This window comes from Aphis gossypii, chromosome 3 (genome assembly GCF_020184175.1).
Source record: "Aphis gossypii isolate Hap1 chromosome 3, ASM2018417v2, whole genome shotgun sequence".
NCBI lineage: Eukaryota > Metazoa > Arthropoda > Insecta > Hemiptera > Aphididae > Aphis > Aphis gossypii.
The window spans coordinates 46,955,938-46,968,077 of NC_065532.1; the positions used below are offsets into that span (position 1 = coordinate 46,955,938).

At 27.1% G+C, this 12,140-nt stretch overlaps 2 protein-coding genes across 2 annotated transcripts in view; both read right to left on the reverse strand.

The window, feature by feature from the left end:
- LOC126550800 (tubulin-specific chaperone cofactor E-like protein) overlaps positions 1–5,796 on the reverse strand; it is a 36,656-nt gene extending 30,860 nt beyond the window's left edge. The window contains exon 1 of the mRNA XM_050202996.1: positions 5,648–5,796. The gene's annotated coding sequence lies outside the window, so the exon portion shown is untranslated. The remainder of the gene's footprint in view (positions 1–5,647) is intronic.
- Positions 1,930–4,314, reverse strand: LOC126551095 (52 kDa repressor of the inhibitor of the protein kinase-like). The gene is made up of 4 exons (XM_050203865.1): positions 3,825–4,314; positions 3,488–3,767; positions 2,713–3,328; positions 1,930–2,658 (listed from the first exon to the last, which is right to left on the reverse strand). The coding sequence occupies exons 1-4, from the start codon at positions 4,312–4,314 to the stop codon at positions 1,930–1,932; spliced, it is 2,115 nt and encodes a 704-aa protein (XP_050059822.1).
- Positions 5,797–12,140: the final 6,344 nt, after the last annotated feature.

Below are 12,140 nucleotides of genomic sequence, written 5' to 3' on the forward strand. Positions count from 1 at the left end.
TTATTGACTGCATTTAAACGTGTTGTCGATTTAAATAATCCAACTTTCGTCTTTACTGCAGATTTCAATCATAAGTACGTACGATATACAACAACATCAGTTACTAATGAATAATGATGAAGAGATTATATACTAAATAAAACGTTCTTTAGTGAGCATAATATATCATTAATATCATTATACGAACGTCTATTAAATCATGAATTAAGTCATCTGGTTTTTTAAATGGAGTAAATGTATACTACATAGTAGATTCAGAATAAAAAAAACAAATTGAGAAGTATTTCAGCTGTTATAGTGTTATACATTTTGTTGGCATAGGGTACGATACTAAAAAAGTAATATTAGAAAACATTGACCACAAGTTAAATTAATGTTTACCAAGGTCATATATTATATTTATACACAGTATACAAGTTGAATTATTTTATAATATTTATTTGATTTATGCTAACTTTTGTTGTGCATTTTGTTTAATGAAACCTCGTAAACATTTTTTTATCTCGATTTAATTATTATAACTCTATTTATAGTTATTTTTTTCTTTTTTAATTTACTTTGCGTTTTTTTTTTTTTTGTGTTAAAATTAACTGTTATCTGAGTCACACACGTACCGTTATATTATTTAATATATCGTAAAATGTATTAATTTTTACTGCAATAGTCAATTTAACGTATGCGAAAGTATATACATTCTCACAGAGCTATATTATGAAACACTCTACTTTTTCTTTATCATAGTTTATTTTTTTACATTATTATAATATAGAAGGTAGATGTCAATATTTTATTATTTTTAAAATTATTCATTTTATAGTTATTGCACGATAAAAATAATTTTGTGTGGATTTATAATACAAAAATATTTACCTATCGTATTGTAAAAAGTTTTGATACCTGTTTAAATTACTTATAAAGTATATATCAATTTAAATTAGTTATTGTGTTGTATAGTATGCATTTATAATGTAAACATTTTCGAATATTTTTTTTTCACATATTTTTTATTTCTTAGAAAATATATGCAAGTTGTAATTTTTAATCTACGTTAAAATGAATCTAAATTATGTAAGAAATGAGAACTAATTTTAATAAATATTTAATATCATCAAATCAATAATATCAGTACGCTTTTATTAATTAATAAATTTGTTTTGCTTAATAATATTGGTAAATAATACATAATGAGTCTTTTAAACTCGCGGAGATCGCATAACAATTCAACCTAATCAACCCAACTTTTTGTGGCATACACAATTTAAAAATATATTTCTTATTATAATCACTAATATATTTTAAGAATTTTGGAACTTATTTTATAGTTTAAGATTATCTTGCATAGAAATTTTATAGGTCATCTACTTTTACAGCTGAATAATTTCCCTGCCTGTTCGTCGGCACTCAAATAGTTAAATGACTACAACAGAAATAAGCTATCTACTGAATATTATGGTTTTGCACATCTGTATATTGCGTAGAGGTCAAAATCCATAAATATAGATTTTTGTACTGTATTATAATAATGAAAATTCTATACCACTGTCAACTGTGGAAGACATAAAAGTTTGCAAGTTTGAAAAGTGAGTTATGAACTACAATATAATATTATTTTGTGGTATTATATTAAAAAAATTGTCGACTTAACACGCAGCAGTGGCGCAACCAGGATTTATTCAAGGGGGGGGTCCAGGAAAATTTTTTATTTATTATATATTGTTTTTCTGTTTTCTTCCTGAGTATATACTATATACATTATACATTATAAATACATTTCATTTTTTGATAAATACAATTACCTATATTATTTAATACACATATTATTTACATTTTTAAATTTATATTTACAATGAAAGTATTTCAATTAATTATTATTATTATTATTATGCCAATTAAATTATGGTAAAGTCATTATTTATTACCTATTATTATCTATAGTGTAAAATCTAAGCGCCGGTTTTCTTCAGATAATATATTTATAACTTCTTCCACTGTTACTGGGACTTCTCGGTGAATATTAAGATTAGCCAAACCATTCAACCTATTTTCAGAATTAGTGTTTCTTAAATAGTTTTTAATTCTCTTGAGTGATGAGAATGTTCGTTCCGCTTCACACGATGTAACAGGTAGAACAACAAGGATGTGCAATAAGGTATATACATTTTTATAAAAATCAGGATTACATTTTGATAGTGCGTCTAATGCACTCGTGGGTTTAATATTATTTTCTCTTAAAAACCTATGCCATAAATTAATTTCTATAACTACTTTATCATAGCATTCGATATCATTTTGATAAAAATGTACAAGTTGCTGAAGATCAGTTTTAATATTATAATCAATTAACGCTTGAAACCCAGATATTATTTCTCTGTGATTATTAAATCGGTCGTTTAACTGTTCAATAATAGACTCAATGAATGGAATAAAAATGCTTACTCTATAATATTCTTCAGGTGTGTTCATCATTATATTGCATCGGTGTTTTTGTCTTTTGGCAAGTCTTGGAATTTTAATTTCTATATCCATTTCTTTTGATTGTGTTACAATTATTTTGAATAAATCACTGAAGACAGTTTCAGCATTTTCTCGGATAGTCATTAACTCTTTTATTATAATATTAATATGGTTAATGGCTTCGCATAAATCAATATTTTGCTTCTGTAAGTAAATACTAAGAGGCTTGGTATATTTGAACATTTTATTAATTATAGCCAGACTAATATTAAATTCAGAAGCCTGTAAAGCTAAAAGTAGTTGATTAGCTTTCGTGGCCGTATCCTTATCGGACCACGTGATCATTTCTTCTAAGCTACTCAAAATAACAGGTAAAAAATCATAAAATATTTCCACCGAATTATGTCGTTCCACCCATCGCGTTGGACAAAGGCGTTTCAGTTTTAGTTTTTTTGATTGACACCCATCATCTTTCAACTTTTCTTCTTCTTTAAATAAATTCAATTTTTCACTGAAAACTATTTGTCTTTTTGGAGTGTTTAAAAATAAATATCCACTTTCAATTGTACCCATGGTATTTCTTATTTCAGGTATATTACAAGAATACGATATTGATAAGTTTAAGTTGTGAGAACTACAGTGTATATAAAGTGCTGTAGGATATTCTTTTTTAACCAGTACGGCAACGCCATTCATTTTACCACTCATAACAGCAGCGCCATCGTATCCCTGGCCCCGCAAATTATTTACTTCAATATTCATATTTTTTAATTCTTCCACTATAATATTTGCTAAATTCCTACCATTAACTTCATAAATAGGTACAAATTTTAAGAAGTCTTCGTGCATTTTCCCATCATCAGAATTATAATACCTGGCACACAAAGATAATTGTTCAATACCAGAGATATCGGCAGTTTCGTCGGCAATAATAGAAAAATACTTACAATCATTGATTTTTTTAGCTACTTTTTGTGTAATTATTTTAAAACAAGCATCGACTATCTGGTTCTGTATCTTCCAACTTATGTACTGCGCGTTTTTTTTACAATTTTCCCGCAATAAAACATGAGTATTGTCTCCCGAAACTTGAGTTGCATTTAAATAAAATCGAAGTAAAGCACGAAAATTGCCATCATTTTCACTTGGTTCAGTTAATTTTAATGGACCACAATCTTGGTGGCCTCTTAAGGCAATTCCCTGACGACCACAGAGTATAACTGATTGAATTACAGGGCTAATAATTTTCCTATTATCGTCTTTTTGTTTTTTTGCTACTTTATTAATTTGGTCATACACAGAAGACTCTTCCCCTGAAATTACCGCAGACAAATGTTGAAAATTTAAAACACAATTAATATGATAATTACTAGCTTCGTGCGATTTAAGCTTTTGAATTGCGTGTTTCCAATTTTTTAATGGTTGAGTGCAAAGCTGCCCAAGCGATTGGCCTCCTTTCCCACCTTGTTTGACGCAAAACAATACACAATATTTGCAATAAATGCCATCATCTAAACCACTATATGCAATCCAACTCCATTTATCAAACCACGACATTTGAAATTTTAAATTTTTACTACCATAAAGCGTAATAGGAAAATCATAATTTTTACCTGGCGTCCAAATTGTATTTAATGCTTCCGTTTTTTCGGTTTTCGTCAATTTTTTATCAATGAATAGTTTTATATCAAATATACTAGAATTTTTAGGCACCGGAGTACTCAAAATAACATTTTGTTCGTCTTTGTCTGGAACTTGTGTTAAATTTGAAACCGAAACATCTCTATTATTTGTTACATTAGAACTATTCTTTACACACCTCACTTTTGATACAAAATAGTCATTTATACTTCGTTTCATGGCTGAACTAATATAATATTTTTAACGTTAACTTTAAATACGAATATAGAAAATTATAAGCACAAGTATCCACTATACACACAACATTTATGGAAAAAAATTAGTATTGTAGTAGCAAATATCGCAGACTGTACAGACTATACATCACTACACTCAACACTGCCCGTTTTATCGCTGATATTTATATATTATTGGTCAGTCAGTAAAACTCATAGAAAAACCCACGGATTAAGATATACGACATACGTATCACGTATATGATGAACATATATTTTATCTTACATTGTCGTTGCAACTATATACGTATATTAATATATTATGATATCATAGGTTATTGACAATCGTTGATTTTATCTATACATCAGATTCTTTGTGTTATTAACAATATACCAACTCTAACAATAATTATAATCAATAAATTTTGATGAAACTTCTGGGTAACTTTAAAAATATAAAATATAAAAAAATACTATGGCATGAGCCAAGGGGGGGGTCCGGACCCGGGGTCCACCCCCCTGGGTTCGCCACTGACACGCAGTGTCCCGAACCCGTGGATAATATAATCACAAGGACTATTATTCGTCACTTCGGTTAAATAGTAATTATTTCTTACCGACAGAAGAATATATTATTATAATATTATGCCAACAGACCGTGCAGTGTAGTGTTGTTGTAGTCGTGCTATTAAACGTTTTATTTCATACAACTCGCGCACCCGCCCGGATGACCCGATTGCAGTTGCATGGCTGCGGCTCGCGCGATGATTGCCAATACGGCAGAGGAGGACCTCAAGCGGCCAAACGCGATTGTTCTGTCTACTACACTTACTAGAGAGGAGACCAAACTTCGTGGACCACATAATTTTATAACACATAAAATATCGCACACGTAACAACATAGGTAGGTACGTTATCGAGCACCGTCTAATTAAGTCAAAAAAATGTGCATATTTTCGGTTAATTACTCTATTTTTATGTATGTGTGGGTGTGGAAAATAGATACAAAGGATATATGTATATAGGTTTCAGAACCACATTACCGTAGTGCAAGCTAGTGCAGTATAATAATATAATATAACGTGTTTATATTTAGGTAAATAATAACAATATCAACTTCGTCGTAACAATAATAATATGTGCGTTGCGCAAAATATAATTTCATTGGCATGTAGTTTTATTGGCAACGGTGCTAGTAGCTGCCGGTCGGCGAAAAATGCTTCGAGTGGTGTGTTTTGGGTATTTCTATTCCTGGACAAGCCTACTTCCGAAGGACGCGCCCTAATTTTTTCCGGGACGAACTATAATTATAATTGATGAATTTTCGTATGACTCACCTTTTTTAGTTTTTCGTGTGTCGATTGTTGTACTTGAAAATGTTGTGTTTCTGCTCTTATACATTTATTGTTATTTGGTGATTTTGAATTCAATTTTTTGTATTCTGCTTTGTGCTGGTTTCCGTATTTTACTGTTACCTTGGTGAATAAAATACACCGTTGTCGAACAAAATTATTCTTCGTTACTCAATAACTTGTTTGTTTAACTATTATAGTGACTGCGATAACTTACTAAAATATAAAAAAAAAAAATCGTACATTTTTATTTTATAATATTATATTCAAACAATCAAACTAATATTTTCAACCTTGTCAATCATCTAATTAAGCATTAGAGTTTAAAATAAGCCTTTAAAGCCCAAAATAATAAAATCCGTAGACCATCACTGCAATCTCTTAAAAAATTACAAAATTTATATTTTTCATTTTTATTATTTTTCGTATACTTATATTTTTTGAATTTACCTATAATTCAAGTGTTAATCATACATATTATGTTTTATAAATGTATTCACTGAATAAATTGAAATAAAATAAAAAGTTCCCATTTATTTAAATGTTAAATTACAATAAAATATTAGTGTTTACTGAATATATTATATTTTAATAGTAGGTACCTATAATAATAAAATGTATGCGAGGAATAGTTGCACTCTGATGAAACTGATTGCGTCGTATAGAAAAAACTAAGAAGGAACTCACGAGTCCACGCTTGACATTGAATTTCGAAATAATAACAATGACTAAATAAAAATTAATAATTTATTTTTTCTTGTTCAATAATCGGTAAATGTATTAAATAATATTGTTCAATGTTTTATTTGTAAAACCTTTGTATGTGACCTAAAACTCAATTACTGTAATCCCAGTGTTTTATGTGAGTCTATTATGATGCGTTGGTATAATTTAAATGTACTTATAGATTAAATTACTATCGTTGTTTTGTCATTTGCATTGAGCATTGTAGGTAGCTAATTATATTTTATTTTTATTTCTATTCCACAAATGATATACATAATTCGTTAAACTTGTTGGGAGATATAATGCTTGATATACTTAATTTATATTCTAGAGCTTTTAATTTTTGATACTTCCTGTTCACATATAACTAATACGTATTATATAATATATTATGATATAGATTATAAATGTATTACTTATATTTTACATTACAGACAATACGAATACAATATTATTACCATAAAAAAGAAATACTGGTTTAACAACAAAATATTGTGCACTACCCTCGGTATGCTCAGATGCAATGTCTTCACTTTTCGTTCCGTTTGATGGCTGCTTAAATGGTAAAATAGCATTACGTGCGAGCATCAAGCGAAGTATACATAATATAATATATAGGACATATACGTAGTGCTCTATTTACGTAAGACATTTATTATTACTTTAGAAAATACTTAAGTTTTTTAAATATTTTTTATACATAGTTTTGAGTCATAAGTCATAGGTAACAAATAAATTTTGCATAAATATTATAATTTTTACAATTTTCTATCATAATCATTATATATGCTCTTACTATTTTTTTAAATAATAATATATATTTTTAATTTTATTATCTTTACTAAAATATTATTCTCGGAGTATATCGATCAATATAAACATCAAATGTTGAACAAATGTCAAATAGGTAGATTGTTAGTGATAGGTCTTCAAAGTTTAGATGACAGGACTGAGGAGTAGTTGACCAATGTTTAGCCGTTCCGTACTGTTCACCAAAGCTTTAAATACTTATAACTCCTAAATCACTCATTTAAAATTTTATTTTTGTATATCAAAGTATTTTAGAATAAAGAAAAAAATTCATGTTGTCATAGTAAATTTAAAAATTATAAAGATAAAAAATAGTAAAAAATATAATTTTTTTTTATTTTTTTTTTGAAATTTTATTTTTTAACTAATTTAGATTACCTATATAAAAAAAATGTATTATTATTATATTATTGAAATAATGAGTTTCTTCCGTGATATGGATCACCCGGTATAGAGGTACCTATGTTCAACAAATTTAAAAACAAATCACAAAACCGATGCACAATGGTCATTGGCCGCCACGGACCTTAACTAATACGAAACACAAACAAAAACGCCGGATAGAGTCCATAAGTGAAAGTGAAAAACGTTGCAAAATCACGACCGTTCAGTAGGTGTACATATTATCAAATAATAAGTGTAATGTGTACCTATAAATACGATGTATGAATATGCCTAATGTATGTATGCGCAGTAATGTGAAAAATAATAATTTCCAGGACATACAATCGAGGAAAGGTTTAAGCCTATATCACCATGCGTAGTACATTTTATGAAGAAGTTGTATTGTCATCGTTTACGAGTAAAAAAACTTGGGTTGGTCGTAAATTATTTCAAACTTCAATAGGTAACAAATGAACGAGTGTAGCAAAAATGTAGCTCAATTGTATTTGAGAATCAAGTGTGAATTGATCGATGGTTATTATTTATTACCATCAATCATACAGACGATTACAATTTGAAAATGAATAGATTAAAGAAAACGTATTGGTTTTAGTTTTGAATATACAATTATAGATAGAGCCAAGGAGTATGCGGGGTGTGCGGTGGTATCTCTTAAACAAAAAAAATAAATATTCTTTAAATTTTATGATGTTAGATTCTGAGTGTAGCAAGTCATTGTGTATAATATAAAATATAGACAACCTAAAAGTTTGTAGCTTCTTAATAATTTTATTTTGTGACTTATGTTACTATATGTATATTACAATGGTTAAGATTTTCAGAAATATTTACCCTTCCTGAATATGAAGGCTAGCTCATAATAATAATTTAAGAGTGTCTATATGGAGTATGGACAAATATACAACAGAATATTTAGATTATAAATACGACTTTTTTAGTGTGATTACATTAGTAAGAAATTTGTTAATATTTTCTAAAAAAATTATAATAGTGAATAGTGAATAGTGTCAATATTATGTTTGTTTTATGAGGCTGGTAAGACGTGTTGCTACCCCATTTATTATTTATTTCATAGCGGAAGGATCGTCGTACAAATTCGGGATGGGCTGATGGGTCTTGCAAATCTACGTGAATTCCTTACTAATTAGTCGCATAATATTTTTATAGAAATTATAAGGAGGAAGAAGACTTTCGAAACGTATGTTCTAAATAATTGTTATCACATAGCTTTAGCCACGTGTAGACTGTTAAACCAATGATTACATACGGAAATTACGAATAATTGCATATTAGTATTATCCCGAATATTTTGTATTTTTTGTATTTTTTTTTTGAACAGAAAAATTTAGTTAAAAAATATCACTTAGGTTATAGTCTATAAATTTAAAACAAGTATTAAATTCATTATATCTATATAGAGTCGTGATTTTTTTTTTCAATAAGTAAAAATTATATAATAAAAAAATAGAAATTAAACTAATACCATTTTGGAATCCATATAACTATATCTACTTTGAATACCTACTTTATCAAGGTTACATCGACTAATATTCGTTAAACCTTTAAATTATTCAACTTGATACTGAACCTCAACACGTGATTTTCAGTATCAAATGATAAATATATTTATTATAGATCCCAAAATCTGTAATTAATCGTAGGTAATACAAAATACACATATTTTCTTAAATTCTTGCACACGCATAATTACAAAGTTTACTTTGAAATTAATTTGTTATACTGTATGCTAATAATTAATAACTAATTTAAACTTTTTTCAGGAATATTTCCAACACAATGATAAATGATAATATTATATATAAGATCTAATCAGTAACCACTAACCATGCGTATTAAATTATAAGTAATATCAATTTTTATAGAGTTACCCAATCAGGTGACATATACCTATCTATAATAAGATTTTAAATAGTACTATTTAATTAGAAATTTCTTGCACTTAAGTTCAACAATTCATATTAGATACATTTGCAACTTTTTTTAACCCTTCAGTTGCACGAGTATTCAGTTATGAGTTGATATAAGTGATGAGATATCTATGTAAAATTATTTTATAAAATGTAAAATGCGTAATAACTTATCACTAATAAGGATTAAATAAAAGGTATAGTAGTAATAAAGTTACGTTGAAGGTTGATTTTTGTTGAAACCCTGTTATTATGATTTAAATTTGTTCTGTTTACATAGGGGGTTAATAAAAATAATGACATTATTGTGATAAATTTCATAATTTAAATTAGTTTATAGGACAAGAATAAAGCTGTTTACCTATTACTACATTTTAATATTAGTAAGTATTAAATACTAATCAATAATAATTACAATAAAATCTCAATAGTTTAAAATGTTAAGATTTAACAATTTACGAAGAACAAATAATATTATATATTATACTCACGTGTAAAGAAAATTTAACAAGGGTTAATAATTTTTCTTTTAACTATGATAATTTGATTCGTCGAGTCTGATCTTGATGCTACCTACAATAATTTCATTTAAATAAAATACAATTAAAATATAACAGGTAGGTGATTTTATAATCGTACATAATATGATACCCCCTTCGTCAGTAGCACGACTTTTTTTGACGGATAGATATGTGTTGTCGATAAATTGCACAAACTCTAACCTTGAATTCGTCACGAATTGTTGGACTTGCATTCAATTTTCCTATCTACATAGCGTCTCTTAAAGTGAAAACAATTTACCTTCTAAAATGTTCGATCCTATTACTATAATAATAATTGATAAGATAGCAATACTAGTACCTACCGGCTACCAGTACATAATATATAATTAGGTATTAAAATTTAAAAAGTACAAATATAATTACATAAATTAATTCTAGACAAAAAAGTATAAAATAAAAATATAACCACATTAAGGAAAGAAAAATGAAAAACAATAGTTCATAACTGGGTATTTAATTATTTTCAAAATTAAACTACCAGTATATATATGAAACATGCAACTGATACAACTATACTATGTAAGTTTAATTTTATAATTTCAAGTATTTTAACTTCATGTATACCTATTATGGAAGTTAAATAATAATAATAATAATAGTGTAATACCTACTAAATATTATGTATTACAGTTATGTATGAACTATCAAATTAAATTGTTATAATTTTATTTTTTATTAGGTACCTATATAAAAATTAATCATTGACGAACTTCGTGGGTACTCCAGCTTACATAATATTATTTTGTTGTGTATTATGTCATATTATATTTCCAATGTAATAGATTGTGTACCAATACACGCGTATAAGGGTCTGTAAGGGACATATTAGTCAGTAGAGCATATAGGCGACCTAATTTACTATAATACATCTATATTTATATTATATTATGTATATTGTATTACGTATATTTTTCAACTACGATGTTCATGACAGAAAATCGAATTTCGTTGATAGATTAAATTTAAACTTTTAAATGATGATTACGCCAATTCTTCAGTTATTCTCAAAAAAAACTAACAAATTTTATTAAAACACATGCAAATTACGGATAAATTAATACAAATTTTGTTAAATTTTTTTTTAATAAAATATTTTTATTTCATCTGCAATAATAATTAAACCATTAACCACACACTATTATAGTGAGTTAAAAAATTATCTATCTGTATTTCTTTGCAATATCACATTATATTATAATAACATTCATTATACAACTTTATTTGGCTTGTGAATTTCTTAAAACAAAAATTACGTTTTAAAAAAAATATTTAGTTTCATAATCATTGATATTTTAAAAATTAACACTTAAACTCTTCATACACTTATTTGAGCGTGCGGACATAGACTGCAGTATTGGTCCGAACATCCCTGATTGACGACTATACGTTTTTAAGACACAGAAAACATTCGAACTTAAATGAAATTCAAGCTTTCTAGAATAGTCCATTTTAACAAAAACCCAACATACAATATCCATATTTCATATCAAATTTGTTAGGGAAACTAAAAATAAAGATGATACGCGATATACGAGATATACGCGATATCAAAATAACCATAATTCTTCATAAATGGTTATTTCCATTTTTAAACTACCAGGAAATTTTCGCTAATATAATTTTAGATATTAACTTTAAAATGACAAAATATATAATAATAACTAATATACGTTTAAGGATACTAAAAAATGGATAAGAATCAAGTTAAGTGTCACTAATCTATGGCTCCTTACGAATCCTTCAACTCTATAGCAGATACTATTAAAGTATTAAACTCCTATCAAATTATACCTATTATGGTGAGTTTTATCATGTAAAATATTTATTTTGAGTACAATTAAAATAATAATAATAATAATAACACAAAAACTAAAAATTTTAAAGCGACAGAAAATATAATTATGTTAATCTATTTTGAATAAGGTATAACAATCATCACTGTATGATTATATTGTATACGTATATTACCGACTCAATAAGCTTTATTTTATGTTTATAATCGTCTAATATAAAAGAAAATATTAATCTTTAGATACATCTCATTAT